The 26737-nt window shown below is 44.2% G+C and overlaps 1 protein-coding gene across 1 annotated transcript in view; it reads right to left on the reverse strand.

The window, feature by feature from the left end:
- The window catches only part of LOC117366197 (cytochrome P450 2C20-like), a 52850-nt gene that overhangs the window by 20661 nt on the left and 5452 nt on the right, over positions 1 to 26737 (reverse strand). Inside the window, exons 2-6 of the mRNA XM_033957404.1 lie at positions 20531 to 20693; positions 13658 to 13807; positions 10041 to 10201; positions 8928 to 9104; positions 3893 to 4034 (exon numbers count right to left, since the gene is read on the reverse strand). Coding sequence (XP_033813295.1) covers positions 3893 to 4034; positions 8928 to 9104; positions 10041 to 10201; positions 13658 to 13807; positions 20531 to 20693 — 793 coding nt within the window. The remainder of the gene's footprint in view (positions 1 to 3892; positions 4035 to 8927; positions 9105 to 10040; positions 10202 to 13657; positions 13808 to 20530; positions 20694 to 26737) is intronic.

The raw sequence follows: 26737 nt of genomic DNA on the forward strand, positions 1-26737 counted from the left end.
CACTTAGACAAACCCTAGAGACTCTGCTTGGCTGAGATTTGCCTTTTTGGCATTTTCTGAACCTGATCTGTATCCCAATTGTGATTTATACTTGGTTACTTGCTTTTCCCCTGAAGAAGGCATTCCAGATTGCCAAAACTGGGATCCTAGTCAGGACTTTAGTTATAAAGATCTGTTTCCAAGTACCCATACTATGACTTTATGTGACTTTTTTTTAGTTTGGTGTCTATGAGAATAAATGTAACGGTTGATATAGATATCTCGCTTGCCTTTTTTTGTTTGTTTGCTAGATACCATAACGCCACTAGTGGAAAAACAATATAAAAAGCCATGGTTCACTATAGATCTGAGAATCTTAAAAAAAAAATGAATATTGCAAACAAGAAAGAACATGAAGAAAATCAAGGGACCCACCACTTAAAGACAAGTAGAGAAAATCATGCTCCCATTACAACTAACAAATCAAAATACTACGCTACCTTGACTGGAGAGGAAAAACCAAACTTAAAAGAAAATGTATAAAATCCTTACTACAATAAACTAACCGACTGCACAACTGTTATCTCTTCAAATACATCCACACCCACATCAAACTCGCTAGCACAGTGCTTCTCAAATAAGATTGAAACTACATTTAAATCCTTTAGTAAAAACTTAGATAACACACAACGCCAACCCAGAGAACTATCCAGACAACATACCAACACTACTACAACCTTCAACACTATTATAAACAAAGAACTTAGACTACTAGTAAACAAGCTACAGTATGTAGAACAGGTTGTAAACTAGATAAATGTCCACCTTACATACAGTATGTTGTAACATGCTAGAAAATGTACTAAATTGGCTAGTCAACTTCATCAGCAAAACTCTGGAACAAGGATGGTTCTCAGAGTCATTTGTTGATATCCTAAAAGGAATAGACCTAGACTTAAGAAAAGATAATAGACCAATAGCTAGTATTCCATTCATGACAAAAATGATAGAATTTACTGTTGCGTCACAATTAAAAGACCACGTCATACAATGGAACCTACTACTACCTATCCAATCATGGCTTCAGAAATGCACACAACATAGAAACATGCCTGATAGCCCTAGGAGCTAGAGTACGATCTGGAATAAGTGAAAATAAACAAATACTATTACTCCGATTCAATGTTTCGACAACATTCAACACTGTGAACCATACAGTACTATTAAACAAACTCTCTGAACTAGGAATCTCAGGAAATGTACTAAAATGGTTCTATGGCTTCTTGACATAAAAACCCCCAGAAAGAACCAAACCTCACTATTCAACTTGTCAAAACAAACAACCAAAGAGGAGGAAAAATAATAAAAAAAATTTTGAAACCTAAAACAATAATATTTCTTTAAGAAACATCAGTCTTCAATATGCTGACTGTTAATGCTCTTTAATGCAAAAAATTCAACTAAATAGGAGGAAAAAAAAAACCTCAGATACCCGTTAATGGCTCATGTTATTGCACGTCTATTATGTGAGATTGTATCAATCATTGATCACAAAAAAAAACCCTCCTTATTAATGTTAACTTTAAATAGAAAATAGAAGAATAGCTTGACTTAACTGAGGGGTCCTGATCCCAACAGGACAAACAGGCCATACGGAGAACTGAAAGATGGGCAACTCTCTGGACACTGTGTTTATTTATTTATTTCGATATCTATCCTATTCTCCCAGAAGCTCAGAACGGGTTACAAGTAGACATTCACAATCGTTTGAAAACATACTAGTCATGACAACAAATAGGTTACAGTAGACAATTACAGAGCTTATTCTAGAGACCAGACTGGTCATAGCGAAGAGTACTAGGAGAAGTATATTGAGGAGGCAGTTTTTAATGGCCCAATTGGCGGAAGAGGAAGGTCTTTGCTGCTCTGCGGAAGGTCATTAGTGAGTCTAGCGACCTGATCTATGTGGTTAGTCAGTTCCATAGCTGAGGCAGGAAATGGCTGTAGGATCTTTCGTACGCCGTACTCATTCAGAGGGATCTCCCTGCGGGAAGCTGAGTCTTTGTTCTGCTTTGGAGCAGAGGGAGCGGTTAGGGGTGTATAGGCATAACTTAGATGTTATGTAGGCTGGGTGTTTTTTGGTAGAATCTCTTGTGTGTCATGACCAGGGCTTTGAAGATGCATCACTTTTTGACTGGTAGCCAGTGAGCTGCATAGAGTCCTGGAGTAATGGGGTCATGGTAGCTGAGGTTGCTGTATTGTGTACCACAAGGATCTCTGATCTCACCACTACTATATAATATATTTGACTAAACTCAATAAACCTAGACCAGGGAGAATGGATGTTTTCTTTTCTTTCTGCTTTGATACTGAAATTTTGAAGTTTTCTCGTATGTTGCCTTTTTGTATGCCTATAGTATTCACAGTACACCTCTTTCGTCTCTTCATATTTCTCTAGCATGTATTTAAATACTACTTACAGAGATTCTACAATTAGATTGTCAGCCCACAGGGACAGAGCGGGATAATTTTCTAATGACTGAAAATGTAACTCTCATTTCTAATGTATTAGTATTGTAAACTGCTTAATACTCATGTACAAGTGGTGTATCAAATCTAATAAATCCAATCTGACAAAGACGATATCCTTCTCTTAATTCCAGTAGGCCTGAATTGAATATGCTTGTCCACAAAACTTACAAGTGCACTAACCAGAGAACAAGAATGGTCAACAAAATACCACCTCAAATTAAATACTGAAAATACCAAACTATTCTGGTTTGGATCACAGCCACACCTGATCCCTGTGTGGTGCAGTGGTTGAAGCTACAGCCTCAGCACCCTGGGGTTGTGGGTTCAAACCCCGCGCTGCTCCTTGTGACCCTGGGCAAGTCACTTAATCCTCCATAGTCCCAGGTACGTTAGATAGATTGTAAGCCCACAAGGACAGATAGGGAAAATGCTTGAGTACCTGATTGTAAAACCGTTTAGATAACCTTGATAGACGGTATATAAAATCCTAATAAAACTTGCAACTTGACTTGATATTACGCTAAATCAGCTAGCATGCCTTAGTAAAAGACCCCCTAAGACTTAGATGTCCTATCAAAAATGTCTCTGTGCATGTCATTATTCTAGACATGTATATGCATAATACATGTGTAAATAAGAACACTCATTTAAAGAATTGCCCTTCAAGTAATGCTGATAGTTTGGGGCACAGTAATTTATTTAAATTGGTTTGGGGCCCGTTGACATAATATATTACTTTACTATAGTAGGTCTTTGATTATGAGTTAGTTTGTTATTTTTGTACGCATCCAGGGAAGGGTGGGGGGTATTTCTGTCTTAATTTTGACCTTTGAGTATTTACATTGGAGTGGGTGGGAGGATGGGAGGGTATTATTAATTAGAATAAGGTAAGGCTATTGTAAAAATCTATATTTATGTGTTGTATTGAATAATCATTGGGTGGGTGGGTGGAAGGGAGAAAATGGTTTGGTTTTGAATATTTGTAAGTTGAATGTGCTTTTATTGACTAAATGTATGTAATTTATTTATATATTGCACTATTGTAGTTTGGAAAATCAATAAAGAATTAAAAAAAAAAAAAAGAATTGTCCTTCAAGTGCTAAAAACTAAATCTGGTTGTTAATATAGGAACATGGATATATGCAAGACAGCTCTTTCTTTCTCTTTCTTTCCCATTTTTTTTCTGCTGTGAAATCATAGATCCTACTTCCTACTTGATCTCCAGTTCTGCCTCAATTTCATCCCAGTTTTTCCTTCTCCTCTTCAGTTCATGCACCATCTTGCTAGCACTGGTGATCTTCTATGCTTAAACCGAGTCTGGGTAGAAAATTTAGCATTTACTATTTGGTTTTCATTTCATCACCTGTCTTTTCTTGCTCACCTTCTATTTTGGGGTGTTTCAGAAGAATTAGAAGGCCGTATCTTAGAGTCGTGCTGACTGTCTCAGTCCCAGCTGAGAATAAGTCAAAAGTAGTTACTACCAAGGCCTCTGTGGAAAATACACTCTGGGTGTTCTTTTGTTCCTGATAGATACAAAGAATGAAAGATGAAGCTATTTGACAAAAGGAAATGTTAATGATACTAGTAAACCTCTGAGTTAGGCCACAAGGAGGCGAAAGTGATTTGGCCAAGGATACAGATGAAGTGTCAATGTCAAAGATGAACTCATGGATAGTCAGAGCCACAGTTTGGACTGAAATGCACAGGAAGACAAAGAGGTCAACATGTAGGAGTGCCAAATTTGGTTAAAGTTAATACCCAGTACAGTAGAACAGTCTATGACCCAGAAATATCAAAGAAGAGACAAGTTAATTTAATCATATATTTTTAATGGGTATAACTAATGGACAGACTGGATGGACCACCATTCACTATGTTACTATTGTATGTTACATCACCTTGACACTATACACTGCAAACAAGCTTATCATAATCAAGTTAATAGTCAAACATTGTGGTCAGGGTTTTGTTTACACAACGAAGGAGTTGGGAGGATAAGAAGTCAAGTAGTCAGCCAAGGGTATATAGTTCAAAAAGTCACTTTGGGCTAGATTCATTAAGGGCACCGATTGGATCCGATCCGTGTCCGGAGGGCTAATTCACGAATTGCCCTCATGAAAATGAGGGTGATCGGAATCACGCCCCCAATCGACTGCCCAGATTGCTCTACAGCGATCCCGACGCATGCGCAGACCATCTGTAGATGATCTGCATATGAACTGGCCCTCTGTGCCTGGCAGAGGAGGAAACCTACTTTTTTTTTCTTTGCAAGCCCGTGGTTTTAACCCACTTTATACCCACGGGTTAACAACACTGGCTTCCACTGTGGAGAAGGGCAGGAGAGATTTGGGGTGAGAGCTGGAGAGATTCAGGGTGAGAGCAGGAGAACCAGGCTAAAAGCAGATCGGGGCAGAGAGCAGGAGATCGGGGCAGAGAAGCAGGGCAGAGAGCAGGGCGGCAGAAGGCAGGGCAGTCAGAAAGGACCTGAGTGACTGGTCCTCAGCAGTCGCTTATTTTTGATCGGTCAGCCCAGTTGGTGTCCTTCATTTTTTTTTTTAGTGAATCGCTGCCTGCCTGCATTTGAATGTCGTTCCCCCTCATTTGTATGCGTGGATCAGAGGTTGATCGGGACAGAGGTTAGTGAATTGGGTCAGAGGGAAATCGGGTCGCTAAGTGGTCGGAAGTTAATCGGTGGGCTTAGTGAATCTAGCTCTTTATTTGTAGAAAATGCCACAATGGCTCAAAGACTCTTTGAACCATTGTGGCTTTTCTACAAATAAAGTGACTTTTTGAACCATATAGCCATGGCTGACTACTTGACATCTTATCCTCCCGACTCCTTCGTTGTTTGTTTTGCTCTCATCATTGAGGCCTGCTCTTGGCTTCCAATTCAGGGTTTGTTTAAACATAAGTCAAGACATTTAATTTATATGTATACTGTATATTTAGTACTTAATTTATTTGTATTTGTTTAATTGCCTTTCAAAAATAATTATCAAGGTGATGTAGCACAATTAGTGAAAAAGGAAAATAGCAATAGTTAAAACATATAAACATTTAAGGAATCTAGTCAATATTCAGCAGGTGGTATTCAGCAGTTTTTTAAACTCTGGCTGCTGCCTGCAACGTTAGACCTTGCTATTCAGTGCTAGGCCAAACGGTATCAAGCCATCAGCTATTATGCTCTAGCTGGTATTGTGAGGCTGCTGCTAGAGGTCACAGCTACCATTTGGGTGCTGGAACCATGAAGGGCAGGAGCAAATGGACATCACTATTACCCTAAGGATCCTTATACCACCAGGATTATTAACGGTAAGCCTAGGAGCTCCTACAGGGGTTGAGGGTAAGAAGGTTCTTCTTGAGCCTATGTCTTCTCCTCAAGGGGGTTGGGGGGGGGGAGGAAGATCTGAATAAAAGAAGGAGGGTCTGTCATTACTCTGAGAGTGGGGTACAGGAGAGAGCAACAACCACATAACCCTTCAGTCTGGTACCCGGAAGTAGAGCATGAGACGGGACAAATTTTTTCCCATCTCCGCAGAACTCATTTTCCCATCCCATCCCCACGAGTTCTTTTCCTGTCCCTGTCCCTGCCCCATTCCTGCAAGCTCCTTCCTCATCTGCACAAGCCTTAAACACTTTAATATCATAAGTGTTCGAGGCTTGTGTGGTTAAAGCAGAGCTTACAGGAATGGGGCAGGGACAGTGACAAAACTCATGAGGATGGGATGGGGAAATTGAGTTCCTGTGGTTACAGGGACAAATTTGTCCCCGTGTCATTCTCTACCTGGAAGTTATTCAGTAAATGTCTGATTTCAACTCTGGTGCTTGGAGAGATATCTAGACAAAGATAGGACAGCTTTTTATGTGGTCCTTACTACCTGGTTAGCTAATCAAATACCAGCACTGAATATCACTAGTGCCTGGATAAATGGCGGTATTGGTAAAAATCTGCTCTTGGAATGCCTCCTCTATTGCCCGGGTTCAGATTGGCAGAATCCAGTAAAATGTGATGAATATTAACAGCTAGCCCCACACAGGTGATTTAAAAAGGCTGGAGGTTCTCCTATCCAGTTAAATCACTTTGAATAATTACATTACGTTATTGATTTTTATTCTGCCATTACCTTGGGATTCAAGGTAATAATCAACCTCAAAAGTATATGAAAATGTAACATTAAAACCCACCACTAAAATAGTTTAGTTCAATTGTTGCTATCCAAATAGTGAGAGGTGCTGAATATATGCCTCGATCCATTTTAGCTAAGTAGTTTAGATCCCCATTTTATATCAAAATTAGAGGTCAGAATTGAGATGTCCAAGCCAAGTTCTGGTATCATTTTAGAAAGAATCTGTCGATGTACAGACTTTTCTAGGACTTACAGTATCCACAACCTCATCACCTCATACTTGGACTACTGCAACTTGCTACTCTCAAACCTTCCACTTAGCCATCTCACTCCCCTCCAATCCATCCAGAATTCAGCTGCACAACTCTTATTCTGGGAGAGCCGTTTTACTCACGTTATCCCTCGTCTAAAGTCACTTCATTGGCTTCCCATCCATTTCCAAATACAATTCAAACTCCTCTTACTTGCCTACAAGTGCATTCACTCAGCTGCCCCTCACTGTCTCTTTTCACTTATCTCACCCTATGATTCCCCACCCCCTTTAGCTCTGCTCAGCTGGTAAGTCCCTCCTTTCTGTGCCCTTATCTTCAGCTGCCAACTCCAGACTCTGTTCCTTGTGCCTTGTTGCACCTTATGGGTGGAACAGGCTATTCGAATCCCTACGGTGGGCTCCATCTCTGGCAGTGTTCAAGGGCCAGTTAAAAGTTCACCTCTTTGAGAGTTCTTTCGAATCCTAACTCCTCTCACCTTGGGCTCTGCAACCCTAACCCTATATGTCATGTCTGTCTGTCCAAGTTAGATTGTGAGCAGGGACTGTCTCTAAATGTCAAAATGTACAGCACTGCCTATGCCTTTCAGTGCTATATAAGTGATTAGTAGTAGTAGTATTGCAGATTCAGTGGGAGCAGCCATTTTACAGATATTGAAAAGATGAGCAGAACTGGCTTGGCAGCTTTCATGTGGAAGTATCTGTACTTACACTTGAAGCTGCTATGTTGTACAATCCAACACATGTAAGTGACAATGATTAAGCAATGAGGAGGCAATTTTAATACTGTTTATTTTCAGAGGAGGAAATTAATTGCATGGGATTAAAGAGAATAACCGCCTTAATCCCTTGGGTAATGCCTTGGCCCAAACAAGCACTTTTTAAAATCCTACGTGTGCCTTTGAACTGGTGTAAAATTAGATCTGGGCATTTTCCGCCATAAGTGAGCCTATCTTTTGGAAAATAGGAAATATGTGTACAGATTTTGGTTCCATTCAAGTCATTAGCCAGGGATGGATCTCCATGGTGGAATGCCCATATTCTGATCATAGGGCCAGGAGGTGACATCAGAGGGAAAGCCAACGCCAGCACGAGCAGCAAGCTGGAGAAGCTGCTCACACTGGTGAAGATTTAGAGGTATGGGGGAAGGGAGCGTGTGAGTGTGACATATTTTCTCACATTTGTTTAAAAAGTATTAATGTACTTAATATCATGGAGGTTTCTTTAGTTTATGTACTTTTGAAAGAGTAAACTGTCTTGTTTTCAAGTCATATTATCCATTGGCTCAAGCTTACCTTAGTTCCTTCCTTATCCCTTATATTCCCTCTTGATCCCTTTGCTCTTCCTCCTCTAATCTTGCAATTAATTCTCTCCCGTCTTTTTGCCTTTCTTTGGACTCTCCTCTTCTTAACTCTTGTCATCCCCTTCCTACAGTCTTCTCTGATTTTTACTGTAAGCCACACAGTTGCCTCTTTGAACTATTTATGGTATATCAAGTGCCTCAAATAACCAAAATAAATAAATAATCGATTCACGTTTACTTATTCTATTCTACTCAGGATTTTGTAGACCTCTATCACATCTCTTCCTCAGATGTAAGTTCAAGTTCAATTTATTTAATATACCGCAAATATAAAACCAAGGGTAAATCTAAGTGGTTTACAATAAAAATTTTAAATAAACAAAGTAAAAATTAAACAGTGTGACAAACAGAAAATTAAAACAAAATGTAATTCAATAAATGGCCATCTCCATCTAGGTGTCCCAAGGCGGTGTGGTAGGTGTCTCTTCTGTAACAGAACCTGGTGCCCAGTAGCCATACATTATTAGGGTGCCTCTGTGGAAGTCTCTTGCTATAGAATTATCCCCATAGTGGTGGTCTATAATCAATTAAGTCCTTTTAAATATTGATCCACATGTATTCTTATACAGTTGTGTCCTTGACTATGGAAAGATGTAGGAGATCCTGCTATTTCTCTTTCCCCATGTGCCTTCCACCTTCCTATCCAGTTTCATAGTACCTGCTCCATTTTCATGAGGAAACAGTCAATGAAATCACGAGGAGAGTCAGGATCCAAGGTTTCCTGGTGCATCTTCACTCTCTCTGCCGCAAAAGCCATCAACTCTTCCACATCTTTAACCACTCTCTTGTGAGGACCAGGCAGTTTCTCCATCACATTAGGGAAGAAGTTATAGAGCTAGAAGACAAGAAAACCATTCTTTTACTGGGGCTGCAGATACAAAGTTCAACACAATGTTAGTCCAAGAAACTCAAAACAGAAAAAATAGAAAAAGTCCCAACAATTACAACTAGTCAAGCAGTGTTTCTAAACTCAGTTCCTTGCAGCGTTGTCATCGTCCGTACCAGGATTTAATTTTGCAAGGCAGGAGGTTCACACGGCAAAGGCCGGCCAATTGATTTTTAAAGGGAAACTGTGCCTGTTAGGATTTCAACTATAAAATTAACTTATAAGTCCAAAGGTACTTTACACGATCTCAAGGACAGATGCATATTTGGTTCCATATCTCTGTAGCTGATGCTTAGGGCTCCTTTTACTAAGGTGCGCTAGTGTTTTTAGTGCACGCAGGAAATTACCACGTGCTACACCGCTCGCTACACTTCTAGAACAAACGCCAGCTCAATGCTGGCGTTAAGGACTAGCACAGGGGTGTCCAACCTGCGGCCCCGTGAATTATTTTTTGCGGCCCCGGTCGAGGGCGATGCAGTGTTTTCCTCTGCTGCCCCTGGGTGTTTACCGTCTTGCCGGCTCCTTCCTCTGTCTTGCTGCAGCGTTTGCGCATTTGTGCGGCCCCAGAAACATTTTTTTTTGGCCAATGCGGCCCAGGGAAGCCAAAAGGTTGGACACCCCTGGTCTAGCGCGTGCGGCAATGTAGCACGCGCTATTCCATGCGTTAAAGCCCTAGAGTACCTTAGTAAAAGGAGCCCTTAGTTTTAGGTGGTCTAGAAATATTAGAAATAAATAGATAACATAGGAGCAGACTTGACCAGTTAGGGCTCTCCTGGCTGCCTGTGATCCCTCCCACAGATTCTGACCAATAGAAGAGCTTTCCCAGTCACTGCTTAAAAGTGACTCCAAAGCTACAGGAAAGCAGATTAAAAATTAATATTTTACCTGCACCCAGACTGTGCTAAAAAGCCGAAAGGTATCATTTATCAAATTGAGTAAGAAAAGGAAGTTCTTATCTCCATAGTCAAATCGGTTCCCGAAGATCACAGAGCAAATGACATTGGAAACAGAGCGACTGAAGACGAATGTAGGATCAAAGGGCAGCTCTAGTATAATGAAGAAAAAAAGTAAAATGTCAAATTTATTGCAACATGAGCTTGGTAAAGAAACTATGACTATATTTGGATCCTAACCTGTTTATATCAATTGTACAAACCTTCTTTAGACCATTGGGTTATCAGCCAAGCTATAAAAACACAAAACGTTGTAGCTGGATACCTAACAGGTCATGAAATAAGTGAAAAACCTTCTTTCTTATTGTCTTCCTTATACTGGCTAACCATTAAAGAGCATACTCCCTCATATTCAAAGCAGTTTAACTGGCCCAAAACTACTGTTAGCTAGCTAAATAGTGCCTATCGACAAATATTCAGCTGAATATTTGTGATCAGTGCCATAAAGATAACCGACTATATCGCACTATAACCAGCAATATTCAGCGGCCAAATTGGACCACACAAATAACAGTCCTCTCTTTGCCTGCTATTAACTGGCCAGTGCTGAATATTTGTTTAGCCAGTTAAGTTAGTGCCAAACAAAAAAAACCCAGATATTCAATACCAGTCACCAGAAATGGCCTGCGCAGAGTTACATTTCAGTTTGTTTTTAGTTTTTGATCCACGAGTTTCCATATCTGGACCTTTAGGGACGCCTGAGGAAGACAGCATCGTTGAAACACGGACCGTGTTAGGTCCACAGCTCCCAATGTGAATTAATTTATTGTGATTTTAATAAAGCCTGCATCTTGAACATCTCCTTCACCACAAGTTTTTTGTTCTGTTCAATTCCAGTCACCAGAAATGGCCTGGAATTAAATATTCGGGGTCAGCACTGATCACGGCATTTATGTAGGCTGTCTCCTGCCAACTGAATATTGGCCCTTGTGTCTTGAAACTACTCCTTTTAACTTTTAAAGTGATACAAACTCAGAAGCCAAAAATTCTCTTTAAGCATCTATACCCCAAATTATCTGTTGTGATCCACTCAGAGTAACCTAATAATCTGTGCAGAGAGAAAATGAAGAAAGAATCATGGAAAGCTTTCAGAGTGATTGTTGCGGAAAGGTGGAACAAACTCCCTGATGTGCTAATACAACAGGATGTCCCATTACTATCCTTCAGGAATGGTCTAAGGCAGTTCTTATTCTCACTAGTATAACCCAATACAATGTTGACAGATCAAAGTTGTATCCCATGCAATATCTGAACATGTACCTTATGATCTTTTAAATTATTGTCTGCTACCATTTAAGAACATAAGAACATAAGAAGTTGCCTCCACTGGGTCAAACCAGAGGTCCATCGTGCCCAGCGGTCCACTCCCGCGGCGGCCCAACAGGTCCATGACCTGTGAAGTGGTTTCTGACTATTCCTATAACCTACCTCTACTTCTATCTATACCCCTCAATCCCCTCTTCTTTTAGGAACCTATCTAGACCCTCCTTCAACCCCTGTAGCGTGCTCTGGCCTATCACAGCCTCCGGGAGCGCGTTCCATTTGTCCACCACCCTCTGAGTGAAAAAGAACTTCCTAGCATTTGTTCTAAACCTGTCCTTTTTCAATTTCTCCGAGTGCCCCCTTGTACTTGTGGCTCCCCACAGCCTGAAGAATTTGTCCCTGTCTACCTTCTCTTGTATGATAAACATCTACTGTATCTCTATGACTCTATACACCTACACTATACGTTCATGACAACTATTACCTGAATTTCTGTACTTTTATTGCATATTAATTTGTTAACTTGACTGGGACTGACTAAGAAGAAAGTATATAAAGCTTTTAAATAAATCATCATTTGATTCACATTTGGAAAATGGCCTCGTAACAAATTCTCTCTAGTGAAGGTAGCTATCATTATGGGAAGACAGAACTGCTTCTGCAGTTAAACCAAGAGAAACCTCCACCTTTTGAATGATAAGTAGAGCTGCTGCCTCTAGACCAAAAAGTATCCAGTTCTAGTCTCACCTAACAAGTTTCCTCATAGTATGTCATATGGAAAGTTTATGTGGAATATCTTTTGATAATACTTAATGCCACCTCTTAAACAAAAGATATGAAGCCAAAATATTCCTATGGGGGAAGATTCACGCTAAAAGACTTTTCTTCTGTCCATCCAGATATACTATAAATAGAAAGGTGAATAAACTTTTTCAAGTAGACCTATACTGCAACCATACTATCTTCTGGCACTTGTGAATAGTGGAATGGAATGAAGCTATGGAATGAGAGGGCATAGGATGATGTTAAGAGGTGATAAGCTCAGAAATAATCTAAGGAAATTCTTTTTTACAGAAAGGGTGGTAGATGTGTGGAACAGTCTCCCAGAAGAGGTGGTGGAGACAGAGATTGTGTCCGAATTCAAGAAAGCCTGGGATAGGCACAATGGGATCTTTTAGAGAGAGGAAGAGATAATGGTTACTGTGGACAGACTGGATGGGTCATTTGGCCTTTCTCTGCCATCATGTTTCTATGTGTCTATGTTTCTAAGGATGAGCGACAACTAGGGAGGTGGTCCCCCTTCCCCTGCCCTCTTCCCCAACCCCCCTGCCACAAATGAGCCCCCTTCCCTTTTGAGAGAGTCCAGAGAAGAGCAACTAAGCTAATAAAGGGTATGGAGGAACTCTCATATACTGACAGACTGAAAAAGCTGGGGCTTTTCTCCCTGGAAAAGCGGAGACTTAGAGGGGACATGATAGAAACCTTCAAGATCACGAAGGGCATAGAAAGAGTAGACAGGGACAGATTTTTTAAATTATGGGGAACCACAAGTACAAGGGGTCACTCAGAGAAATTGAAAGGGGGAAGGTTTATAACAAACGCCAGGAAGTTCTTTTTCACCCAGAGGGTGGTGGATACATGGAACACGCTACCGGAGGATGTGATAAGCAGGAGCACGCTACAGGGCTTCAAAGAAGGTTTGGATAGGTACCTGGAGGACAAAGGGATTGAGGAGTACAGATAGGAGTAGAGGTAAGTTATAGGGACAGGAGTAGAGGTAAGTTATAAGGAGAGGATTAGAGGATTAGAGGCAGTAGAAAAATTAGACAGGGGCACTGTTCAGGCAACTAGGCCTGATGGGCCGCCGCGTGTGTGGACCGCTGGGAAAGATGGACCTCTGGTCTGCCTCAGCGGAGGCAACTTCTTATGTTCTTATATTCTTATGTTCTTATGTTCTTATATTCTTATGTTCCCCGTACCTTTTAAACTTCTCTGGCATGAGCAGCATGCTGCCCATGTCAGTGTCGGCTCCCTTTGATGTACTTCCTATGCTTGGGTCCCGGAAATGACATCAGAGAGAGTGCCAAAAAGGTATGGGGCACATGCAGCAAAAAGAGGAGCCGGATGCTAGAGAGTGAGCGGGGAGCAGAGAGGAGGAGTTGTGCTGCCACACCCTTAGGAAGACCATGCCCGGGGTGGACCACACTCCCCGCACTACACCACTGCTTCTGAAACCCAAAAAGAAAAGAATGAAGATCATTATATGGCGAGCCTTCTAACACAAACCTTCAGTGTTTCTGAGCTCCTCTACCAGGAACTGGGCCTCTTCTTGGATGCGCTCCTCAATGCTTCTCTTCCCCATCCCAAAATTCCTCAAAGTCATGAGGGAAAATCGTCGGAGTTGCTTCCAGCGTTCTCCATTGCTGCTTATGATCCCTGAGGAGAGTGAATAATCAGTACTGGAGTCTTTCCTGGGTCATAGTGATTTTAAAAAATTAGACCTGCACATTGATTAATCACAATTAAAATTTTTAGTCGCATAACGTTTCAAGTTTATTAAGTTTCAAGTTTATTATTTCTTGATATCCCACAAATCACAGAGTAACTAAACGGCTTACAATAAAATAAATATCAATGTACAATACAATTATCATTAATAAAAAATAGTAGTAATAAAAGTAAAATAAAATATCATACAATACAAGAGGGACAAGGGAAGAACAATTTATGATAGGAAAGAAAGGGGGAGGGAAACACATATGTGGCAGGGGACAGTTAGATTTCCTTCTATACTCGTACAGTGACAAATATAGACAGCAGAAGTAAATACTTAAAACCGACATGCTTTAATTACTAAAATGAAAATAAATCATTTTTCTTACCTTTGTTGCCTGGTGATTTTAAAGATGGAACCAAATGATTAGAAAAAATAAAATCATGTCTAAGTCATTAACCCCCTGGGCATGTAGTCCATAGAAGATGCACCAAAGACCCAAGAACAATAGACAACAACAACAAAAAAATTACTCATGTTCAGGAAGAAGAGACAAATTCATATGAATAAAACAAAGCAAGAAAAAGGCAAATAATTACATCCTTTGGAGGAAATCTGGGAAAGGGATAGTGGAAAATGGGCTCTACTGAGACCAGCCACAACTTTTAGGCATTAATAAAGACCAGAGGAACTCAAATCCAGGGACAAAGGAAGTTTGGCAGATTACATCCAATCTGTTTATAGCAAGAAATAAGTAAACTTCTTGTAGTAGTATTGTCCATGATTGCTTATGGTTTCAGTTCTTAACAGATGATTTGACTACTTGGGAGAGCATGACGTATCATCGTTGAATGGCCAATGATGGAAAACATTGCCTGTGATGACAAAGGAACCAGGCTAGCATTTGTGATTTCTATGGGACTTAAAGCTGCTTTCAGCTGTCAACTAAATTTTATCATTTTTATAAATTCTCATTATAAATGTTTTCTTTTGCTATAACTAATGACATATCTAAATGTGTCACTATCGGGCCTATAGTTAATGGTAAGGATTAGAGAATGACACGAGGACTGTTTACCGCGGTAAACCATGGTCACCGCAGTAAATCCGCATGAATGGAGACATTTGCAACTGTTTTACCGCAGTAATGGGGACAAGACCTTTCACTGCCCCACGGGAGCAGTGAAAAGTCTTATTCATGTGGTAAAAAAATTGTACCCGTGTCAGACTCAGCATCTCCTCTTGAGCTCCTCTTGTGCCTATTTTACCTTCAGGAGCCCGCCATGCCTCGATGAAGACAGAAGGAACTGAAAACCAAAGCCTGAGACCAATGTGATTTGAAGAATAAAATTACCAGACAACAAAAGGTAGAAAAAAATAAATTTATTTTATATTTTGTGATTAGAATATTTCTGATTTGAAATATGTATCCTGCTAGAGCTAGTATTAGACATAACTGGAGACCGCAAAGCCCAAACTGTGCTGCTTTAGCTTCCAGCTGGCTTAGGGCTTTCTCTCTGACCATGGGACAGCTGCCCTAATTGCACTTCCTTAACACTATTCCTGCCATGTGTGACTGAAGTTTTCTGTTAGCTTGATTTTTTTCTATGTAGCATTCTGTAGTAATTTGTTTTGTTCAGTTTTCACAATAGTGGAGGGGATATTTGTGAAAGGCAGGGGAGACAGGGGTTTTGTTGATCCTTGCTCTGTATTATTTGTGTTTATAAAATAACAATTGTATAGAATATTGTCTCTTTTTATACTTTCATAAAATAAGTTCAATATAAAATCATAACCATTCGAGGCTTCTGTGGATGGGATCTGACAGTTTGCAGGGCGGGGACGAGGACGGAGCTTGCGGGGTGGGGACTGAGCTCACAGGGATAGAGCAGGGACGGGGACTGAGCTCGTGGGGACGGGGCGGGAACGGTGATAAATTTTTTTCCCCATGTCATTCTCTTGTAAGGATGTTCTTTTTATGCCTTTTAGGGGTATAATTTCTCTGTAAGCAGCATGAATTCCCTAGAAATTTCTTGCTAAACCCCCTTGTGGTATGTGCCTAGGGAGGAGCTAGGTGAGTTTCTTCAGTTTTGTTTAAGGTCCCAATAGCTAGAAGTCTCAGGTCCTGTGTAGGATGGGCTTCTTCTGATTAATCCAGAGGGTCAAAGAAAAAAAGGTTTCTTGCTCAAGAGAAAAGGTTACTAAAGCTGGCTTGTGTTTTGATGTTTTTCTGCCATCCAAGCAACAAGAGCAGCCAGCAGTTTAATGCCTCGCTGGAGTTGAGTCCTGAAGAACCACCCAGGTCTCAGGACAAAGTTAAAGGAGAAGAACCTCTAGGAAAGGAGGGTGACAGAACCAAAATCTGGTACCAAGATGTAGGCACCACAGTGGGGGCATGCTGAGTGCCAATTTTATATTGGCACTTAGGCACAGTTAAAAAAGAAACAGCAATGGAATTGTATATCAATACATTAGTATGTCCTCAGTTATCTGACGTATTTTGGCAGTAATTAATTGAATGGTCAGTGGAAAGGAGGAAAGACCTCAGAACATATGTTCATACCAGCCAGATGGCTGTTCAGCCAGTACAGAGAAAATTATTAATCACCGGTCTTCCTCCACCATCTCCAATTCACTTAGGCATATCTAAGCCATTATAAAATATTAGCACAAAGCAGCACTGATGCACCAAAATTTAGGCAAAATCACTTAATGACAGATCAATGGCTGGTGAAGGTTGGTATACCTAAGTGCATCATGCAACACACTCAACCAATTGCATTCTATAAGTCGGAAGAAAAGCCTTACTGGGTCAGACCAATGGCAATCTAGCCCAGTATCCCGTCGTCACGTAGGCCAATTGTTTCTACTTAGGTTTTAAGGATGGAAGAAAGTGAGAGAGGCCATTTCAGAGTAACATAGTAGATGACGGCAGATAAAGACCCGAATGGTCCATCTAGCCTGCCCAACCTGATTCAATCTAAAATTCTTCTTAGCTATTTCTGGGCAAGAATCCAAAGCTCTGCCCGGTACTGTTCTTAGGTTCCAACTACTGAAGTCTCCGTCAAAGCTCACTCCAGTCCATACACCCTCCCAGCCATTGAAGCCCTCCCCAGCCCATCCACCAAATGGCCATATACAGACACAGACCGTGCAAGTCTGTCCAGTACTGGCCTCAGTTCTTCAATATTTACTATTGTTTTCTGATTCTAGATCTCTGTGTTCATCCCATGCTTTTTTTGAACTCCTCTATAAGACTTCTGCTACTCAGAGGTGCTATTTTGAACCCAAGTACTAATGGGACAGGAGCATCTGGGGATTGCTTCTGGCTCACACTAGGCATAAGGGAACCTCTCCATAAGAGCCAGAGGGGTGTTGAGTGGCAAAGGAGGTATTCTGACATATGTCAGAGAGGGTAATTGGGTTCAGAGGAGTCTTTTTACATCCCGTGCCTATGATGACCACATCGCAGACTGTATGGAAGCATTTACCATCTCCTCTTCAGGTGGTAAGTGCAGCAGTGACAATGCACAATGACTTAGCATGCACTCACTGCAAGGTACTGTCTATGCCCACAATCTGCCCCTTCTCCATCCATTTCCTGTAGCATTTTATAGTAAGCCCTTAACAAGTGAATAGGAATATGCTAGATGTTATGGCCATACGGTAAGTGTTACCTGGTCTATCTGAAAGGGTCACTTAGGATGCTCTCTGATAATTCAGAGATTTAAAAAAAGTGTTAAAGACAACATTAATTGTAGAGGCCTTTTCTTGAAAGTCATTCATTTTTAATAGGATTGGAGAGATTTAAATATTTATTAACATTTGTTGTATTATTTTTAAATTGCATATGTACTTTGTGACCCGCCTAGGTCTTAAGTGGGCTATAAGTTCTTAAATAAATAAATAAATTCATGCAGTACCTGCTTGCTGTACTTTGGTATATAAGCAATTAAGTATTCTAAAAGCCAGCATGTCGCTAAGTCCTGGGCCTGATACTGAAACCACTTTAATTGGGCAGGAGAGGCAAGATATTCAGTGTTCGTTCGTACCAGGACAGGAGCCAACACTGAATAACAGGGATAAAATTTATTTATTTATTTAAAACATTTCTAATCCGCCTTTGTCCAAGGCAGCTCACAGTATCACATGCACAATTCAGATTTGAACGTCTTAAAAACTCACATCAATAACAATCATAAGATTACATAACATATAGATTACATCTCAACCATTCCTCTAAAACACAAAAACACACAAAAACAGAACAGATCTGAAAGCCTGTAGAAGAAGATGACATTCAGAAGATAAAAAATTAACTTGAAAAGGCAGGATATTAGCTTAGAAAAGCCTGAGCAAACAGATGGGTCTTAAGCAACTTTCTAAATTGCAATAAATTTATACAAAATCGTAATGTACCAGATAATGCATTCCACATAAATGGTCCGTACATATTGTAAAATATTCCCCTTTGTTGTGTCTAACAACCAACGATTCTGTGACCTCAGCGTCCTTGGCGGACTATAAAGTGTTAGGCATTCCGCCAAATAATTTGGGAGAATGTCATAGACACCAAGTTGGATAAGTTTTAAAACTTTGAATTGGATACAAAATGAGTTAACAGTCAGTGATTTAAGAAGTTGGTGACTGAAGGCTGAATTTATTTAAGCATTTATATGCCACTATTAGCCTAAGAGATTTATATTCAGGTACTCGAGCATTTTTTCCTATCTTTCCTGGTGTGCTCACACTTTACCTAAAGTACCTGGAGCAAAGGGGGATTAAGTGACTCCCAGAGTCACAAGTACCAACATGGGATTTGAACCCATAACCTCAGGGTGCTGAGGCTGTAGCTCTAACCACAGTGCCACACAGGAGGGAGTAATTTGTCTTATTCCAGTGGTTCTTAACAGTGGCATACCTAGCATATGTGACACCCCCCCCCCATCTGTATGGAAAACATGATTTTTAGTAACAATCCACACGTCACACAAGAGTGTACCTAGGAAAAGGCAGCATCTTACATATTGCAGTGAGCAGTATCAATACATCCATTGTAAAACTAAACAAGCCAGACTAGTACAGATCAATCCTAACAGAAAACCATATCTTTTCGAACACAGAAAACACCTTTGCCTAGTATGTCATCACGAACTAACCCCTCCCCCTTTTAAGAAGCTGTAGTGTGGTTTTTAGCCAAGGTGGTAACAGCTCAGATGCCAACACTAAAAAACGCTCTACAGTTTTGTAAATGGGGAGATAGAATAAAAATACGTAGACAAAGGTTAAACTGAAGCACCAAGAAGCTGGACTCTGCATACAATGCAACAACACAGAAATAACAATGCATCTCTCCTAAAGCAAAAAATAAATAAATAAATAAATAGAATTTTTTTCTACCTTGTCTTCTCTGGTTTCTGCTTTCCTCATCTTCTTGTCACTCTCTTCCTTTCATCCACTGTCTACCCTCTCTTTGCCCCTTCTATATGGCATCTTCTCTCCTTCTATTCTATTCCCTTCCAGAAACTTTATGCCTCCCCCTTCCATCTCTCTCTTTACCCCCATTGGTCTGGCATCCATCTTCTTCCCTTCTCCAATGGTCTGGCATCTCTCTCCTCTCCTTCCCTCTCCCACACCCCCATGGTCTGGCATTTCACTCTCTCCTCTCCTTCCCCCCATTTCCATCAGCATCTGCCCCATTTCTCTCCCTCCAACCCAATTCCATGCAGTATCCTTCCCCCTTATGTCTCTTTCCTCTTTCCCTGCAATTCTATCAGTATCTGCCCCCTTTCTCTCCCTCCACCACACTTCCATACCACCCTGACCCCCTTTCTCACCCTTCACCATGCTTCCATACCACCCTGACCCCCTTTCTCACCCTCCACACCCTTCCTTACCACCCTGACCACCTTTCTCTCCCTTCACCACCCTTCCATACCATCCTGACCCCCTTTTCCTCCTTCCACCACCCTGCTATGCTCCTCTCTCTCTCTCCATCTAAATCCCAGGAGAGGTTGCCAGGAGAGATCTGAGCTAGACACAAAGTAGTGAAAGTGTTCAATAGAGTAATAGAGGACAGCCTCACCACAATAGAAATGGACTTGGACCAGATATACTATCAGATCGTGGTGGACACCTGGAATGCTCTCCCAGAGGAGGTTATTGTGGAATCCACCGTTCTAGGATTTAAAAGCAAACTAGATGCACATCTCCTTACGAGAGGCATAGAGGGATATGGGTGACTAAAATTACGCCAGGTGTACACCTGGCTGGGCCTCCGCGTGTGCGGATCACCATACTTGATGGACCGAAGGTCTGATCCAGAGATGGCAGTTCTTATGTAAGGCAAGTTAACTGATTTAACACACACTAAATGCTAACGCGTCCCTAGAAAATAATGTGTGCATTAGCATTTATCAAGTGCTAATCTTTTGCGCGTGCTAAATCAGTTAACGTGCCTTAGTACAAGAGGGGGAAAATTTGGCTGAGGTAAGCCAAACTTCTTGTATAAATAAAGTGTGAGGCAAACTGTCCAGAAATAAAGAACATTATATTCCCATGCCACTGTGGCATGGTTTCTGTGTGCTGACCTCTCCTAAAAAGCGAGGACAGCCTGTTACTCCAGGTTGTCTGTTACAATTCCTTATATTTTGATATGTCCTTACCATGACCTCGGGTGACTCTCTCCAACATAGGAAGGCTTCCCCTGGCAGCAAAATCTTCACCCTGCTCATTCAGTGCCTCCTTCACAACTTCATAACCACACAGCACCACCACTGTTTCTGAGCCCAAGTGGATAGTGAACATCGATCCATATTTTTCACTTAGCTAAGAAAAGAAATTGTGGACAGATGCTAACTAAGAATCTTAACAGCAAAAGATTATTGCTAACATTCATCCAACATTATATATCCCCCTTGTCCCCTACCCCCGGGCTCCCTTCCAGTGCCTTTGGACATAAAGAGAATCAGCATAACAGCTGATGTTATCTTATACTAGTATTTTAACCCATTACATTAACGGGTGCTAGAATATATGTCTGTCTGTCTTTCTTTATTTCAGTCTCTCTCTCCCTCCCGCTGTTTTTCTTTCTGTCTGTCTCTCTCCCTGGCCCCCTTTGTCTGTCTTTCTGTGTCTCTCCCTGCTCCTGTGTCTTTCTTCTTTTATTTCTGTCTCCCTTCCTCCCACTGTCTGTCTTTCTTTCTATCTATCTGTCTGTCTCTCTCCCTGTCTCCTATGCAGCAGCATTTCTCTCTCCCCACTTCCCTGTGCAGCAGCCACAGCAGCATTTCCTCCCTGTCCATTTCCCTCCCCCCACACTACTTCCTTGTGCATCAGCAGCGCTTCCCCTACCCCCCTTTCCCTTCCCGTGGTCTGGCCGGCTCCCTTAGTCCCTTTCCATCCCCCCTCCTTTCCCTCCCCGCGGTCCCAACAAACCTGCAACTCCAGCAATGTCTGCAGCACTCTACACACGCTGCTTCGGGGCCTTCTACTGCCCTGATTTGCTCTGCTCCGTCTCTGATGATGTCATCAGGGATGTGCCAGAGTAAATCAGGGCAGTAGAAGGCCCCGAAGCAGCGTGTGTAGAGTGCTGCAGGCTGCTGGAGTTGGCAGGTTTGGAGTTGGGACCGCGGGAAGGAAAGGAGGGAGGCCGGGAAGGGTCTAAGTGAGCCGGTCGGATCGCGGGAAGGGAAGGGGGGGGCGGCAAGGGATTAAGTGAGCCTGAAGCCGAGCCACGAGTGTGGGGCCATTTCTGCAGCAGCGGAAGGTGGAGAGCAGGGAGACTTGTCTGGCGCGCATGTGCACTCCTACCGCCACAGCCCGACAGATCAGAGATCAGGGAAGCATGCGGTAAGAGTGCGCATGCGCGCTTACCATTTTATTATTATAAATATTAATCAATTCATAATGAATTATTTATTGAAGCACACATTTTTAAGGATGAGTCCAACACAGCATCACAAATGTTAAAGCTGTGGAAATATTGACTGTCTTTAGCTAGTGTTTGAAGTTTGTTTTATATCATGAAGTAACCCCTGTGATTTCTACAGCTCCTAGGAGGGAACTAAAAACAGGGCGGGGGAGATGGAGAAGAGAAACAGGCTTGGGAATAACTGTTATAAGCCATCTTATTACAATGGAAAGGGCAGATGTGAATCGCTTGTTTACTGTTTCCAAATATACTAGAGAAGGAGAGCCGGGGCACGAGGTGAACTGCGGCGGCGTCTTTTCTTTTTAAAGTTTCTCTGCTTTTTCCTTGCAGGTTAGTCGGAGGAGAGGGAGGAAGCAAGAGACACAGAGGGGAGGAGGATATAGCAGGCAGGCAGATCAGGGTCGCGGCGAGAGTTAGCTCCGCCCACCCCCGCGCGTCACAGGTCACATCGGCCCGGGCTCCCTTTGAGAGAAGGAGAGCCGGGGCACGAGGTGAACTGTGGCGGCGTCTTTTCTTTTTAAAGTTTCTCTGCTTTTTCCTTGCAGGTTAGTCGGAGGAGAGGGAGGAAGCAAGAGACACAGAGGGGAGGAGGATATAGCAGGCAGGCAGATCAGGGTCGCGGCGAGAGTTAGCTCCGCCCACCCCCGCGCGTCACAGGTCACATCGGCCCGGGCTCCCTTTGAGAGAAGGAGAGCCGGGGCACGAGGTGAACTGCGGCGGCGTCTTTTCTTTTTAAAGTTTCTCTGCTTTTTCCTTGCAGGTTAGTCGGAGGAGAGGGAGGAAGCAAGAGACACAGAGGGGAGGAGGATATAGCAGGCAGGCAGATCAGGGTCGCGGCGAGAGTTAGCTCCGCCCACCCCCGCGCGTCACAGGTCACATCGGCCCGGGCTCCCTTTGAGAGAAGGAGAGCCGGGGCACGAGGTGAACTGCGGCGGCGTCTTTTCTTTTTAAAGTTTCTCTGCTTTTTCCTTGCAGGTTAGTCGGAGGAGAGGGAGGAAGCAAGAGACACAGAGGGGAGGAGGATATAGCAGGCAGGCAGATCAGGGTCGCGGCGAGAGTTAGCTCCGCCCACCCCCGCGCGTCACAGGTCACATCGGCCCGGGCTCCCTTTGAGAGAAGGAGAGCCGGGGCACGAGGTGAACTGCGGCGGCGTCTTTTCTTTTTAAAGTTTCTCTGCTTTTTCCTTGCAGGTTAGTCGGAGGAGAGGGAGGAAGCAAGAGACACAGAGGGGAGGAGGATATAGCAGGCAGGCAGATCAGGGTCGCGGCGAGAGTTAGCTCCGCCCACCCCCGCGCGTCACAGGTCACATCGGCCCGGGCTCCCTTTGAGAGAAGGAGAGCCGGGGCACGAGGTGAACTGCGGCGGCGTCTTTTCTTTTTAAAGTTTCTCTGCTTTTTCCTTGCAGGTTAGTCGGAGGAGAGGGAGGAAGCAAGAGACACAGAGGGGAGGAGGATATAGCAGGCAGGCAGATCAGGGTCGCGGCGAGAGTTAGCTCCGCCCACCCCCGCGCGTCACAGGTCACATCGGCCCGGGCTCCCTTTGAGAGAAGGAGAGCCGGGGCACGAGGTGAACTGCGGCGGCGTCTTTTCTTTTTAAAGTTTCTCTGCTTTTTCCTTGCAGGTTAGTCGGAGGAGAGGGAGGAAGCAAGAGACACAGAGGGGAGGAGGATATAGCAGGCAGGCAGATCAGGGTCGCGGCGAGAGTTAGCTCCGCCCACCCCCGCGCGTCACAGGTCACATCGGCCCGGGCTCCCTTTGAGAGAAGGAGAGCCGGGGCACGAGGTGAACTGCGGCGGCGTCTTTTCTTTTTAAAGTTTCTCTGCTTTTTCCTTGCAGGTTAGTCGGAGGAGAGGGAGGAAGCAAGAGACACAGAGGGGAGGAGGATATAGCAGGCAGGCAGATCAGGGTCGCGGCGAGAGTTAGCTCCGCCCACCCCCGCGCGTCACAGGTCACATCGGCCCGGGCTCCCTTTGAGAGAAGGAGAGCCGGGGCACGAGGTGAACTGCGGCGGCGTCTTTTCTTTTTAAAGTTTCTCTGCTTTTTCCTTGCAGGTTAGTCGGAGGAGAGGGAGGAAGCAAGAGACACAGAGGGGAGGAGGATATAGCAGGCAGGCAGATCAGGGTCGCGGCGAGAGTTAGCTCCGCCCACCCCCGCGCGTCACAGGTCACATCGGCCCGGGCTCCCTTTGAGAGAAGGAGAGCCGGGGCACGAGGTGAACTGCGGCGGCGTCTTTTCTTTTTAAAGTTTCTCTGCTTTTTCCTTGCAGGTTAGTCGGAGGAGAGGGAGGAAGCAAGAGACACAGAGGGGAGGAGGATATAGCAGGCAGGCAGATCAGGGTCGCGGCGAGAGTTAGCTCCGCCCACCCCCGCGCGTCACAGGTCACATCGGCCCGGGCTCCCTTTGAGAGAAGGAGAGCCGGGGCACGAGGTGAACTGCGGCGGCGTCTTTTCTTTTTAAAGTTTCTCTGCTTTTTCCTTGCAGGTTAGTCGGAGGAGAGGGAGGAAGCAAGAGACACAGAGGGGAGGAGGATATAGCAGGCAGGCAGATCAGGGTCGCGGCGAGAGTTAGCTCCGCCCACCCCCGCGCGTCACAGGTCACATCGGCCCGGGCTCCCTTTGAGAGAAGGAGAGCCGGGGCACGAGGTGAACTGCGGCGGCGTCTTTTCTTTTTAAAGTTTCTCTGCTTTTTCCTTGCAGGTTAGTCGGAGGAGAGGGAGGAAGCAAGAGACACAGAGGGGAGGAGGATATAGCAGGCAGGCAGATCAGGGTCGCGGCGAGAGTTAGCTCCGCCCACCCCCGCGCGTCACAGGTCACATCGGCCCGGGCTCCCTTTGAGAGAAGGAGAGCCGGGGCACGAGGTGAACTGCGGCGGCGTCTTTTCTTTTTAAAGTTTCTCTGCTTTTTCCTTGCAGGTTAGTCGGAGGAGAGGGAGGAAGCAAGAGACACAGAGGGGAGGAGGATATAGCAGGCAGGCAGATCAGGGTCGCGGCGAGAGTTAGCTCCGCCCACCCCCGCGCATCACAGGTCACATCGGCCCGGGCTCCCTTTGAGAGAAGGAGAGCCGGGGCACGAGGTGAACTGCGGCGGCGTCTTTTCTTTTTAAAGTTTCTCTGCTTTTTCCTTGCAGGTTAGTCGGAGGAGAGGGAGGAAGCAAGAGACACAGAGGGGAGGAGGATATAGCAGGCAGGCAGATCAGGGTCGCGGCGAGAGTTAGCTCCGCCCACCCCCGCGCGTCACAGGTCACATCGGCCCGGGCTCCCTTTGAGAGAAGGAGAGCCGGGGCACGAGGTGAACTGCGGCGGCGTCTTTTCTTTTTAAAGTTTCTCTGCTTTTTCCTTGCAGGTTAGTCGGAGGAGAGGGAGGAAGCAAGAGACACAGAGGGGAGGAGGATATAGCAGGCAGGCAGATCAGGGTCGCGGCGAGAGTTAGCTCCGCCCACCCCCGCGCGTCACAGGTCACATCGGCCCGGGCTCCCTTTGAGAGGAAGGGAGCCAACGGCGCCCAGCCGTTTGGCGCACGGCGAAGGCGCGCGGCAAAGGCGCTCGCCTTAGCAAGAGCGCCTTTGCAAAGGAGCCTGCAGAAGGAGCCAGGAAGCAGGGCCGACTAACAGGGAGCCCCAATACGTAAGTAACATCCAGTTATTGTCTATTGTTCTTTTGTTTTTTGTTTATTATTACCTAGCCACACAGCACACCGCGAGACAAGCACTCCCAAACAGCTCAACAGCACCAGCACAACCAAAACCAGCGATCAACAAAAGGACTGCTATCAAGAGGACAGGACACACACAACTGAGAAGGAGAATAAGACATGAGCGCCCACGGAAGCCAGAAGATGAGCTTTCCAGTCTTCTGCACCGGCTGCAATATGTATGACTACCTCCCCTCGGGGACTAGGGCATACATTTGCAGCCGATGTGAGGAGCTGGACAGCCTGAAACTGCAAGTTCGGCTGCTGGAGGGAACTGTGATGGAACTCGAAGAACTCCTTGCCAGGAAGGAGGAAAACTGCATGCAGGAGAAGTTGCTAGGGGAGCCCGAAACCAGCGAAGGGATCGTGGAATTAGAAAGATTCATCGAGGAAGCCCACCAGCAATATGTAGAGATCCCAGGACTGGAAAGCTGTACCCAGGATACCCAGAAAGATGGACTGGAAGAGAGGAGAGAAGACACACAAGCTAACACAGAAAAAACCAAAGATGAGGTAGGAGATATCCGCACACCAGAAGGAAGAGAGAGATCACAGGAAGACGTCCCCCCATCTGAAGAGACGAAAACAATTTCAAGAGTAGCACTGGAAGAAGAAGACTGGCCCTATACCGAAGACGTGGACTTACGACCCCCAAGAAACCCCCGAATAAAGAAGATGGGGATCATCGTAGGAGACTCCATTATACGTCACGTAGACAGCCACACCGCAGGAGGAAGAGAGGACAGAATCGTCACCTGTCTGCCTGGAGCAAGAGTGAAGGATGTGGCCAACAGGATCTCCAGGATCATAGACAGTGCAGGGGGAGAGGATACTGCTGTGCTCATCCACGTGGGAACAAATGATGTAAGCGGACGGAAGTATGACAGGGAAGAGATGAAGGGCCAGCTCCGCTCACTTGGAAGACAGCTGAAGATCAGGGAGGTGAAGGTGGCCTTCTCCGAGATCCTCCCAGTACCAAGAGCGGATGGAAAGAGACAAGGGGAATTGCAAGCTATTAACGCCTGGATGAGACGATGGTGTGAAGAAGAAGGCTTCGACTTCGTGCGCAACTGGACGGCGTTCTGGGGGAAAAGCAAGTACTATAGAAAGGACGGACTACACCTCAACAAGGAAGGAGCGAGAGTATTGGCAGGCAACTTGAAGAGGGCCATCGAGAAGGCTTTAAACTAATAAATAGGGGAAAGCCGACAGTCGACCACCAGTCGATGGCACGGACGACAGGATGCCCCG

The sequence above is a fragment of the Geotrypetes seraphini genome, chromosome 8 (genome assembly GCF_902459505.1).
Source record: "Geotrypetes seraphini chromosome 8, aGeoSer1.1, whole genome shotgun sequence".
Lineage (NCBI taxonomy): Eukaryota > Metazoa > Chordata > Amphibia > Gymnophiona > Dermophiidae > Geotrypetes > Geotrypetes seraphini.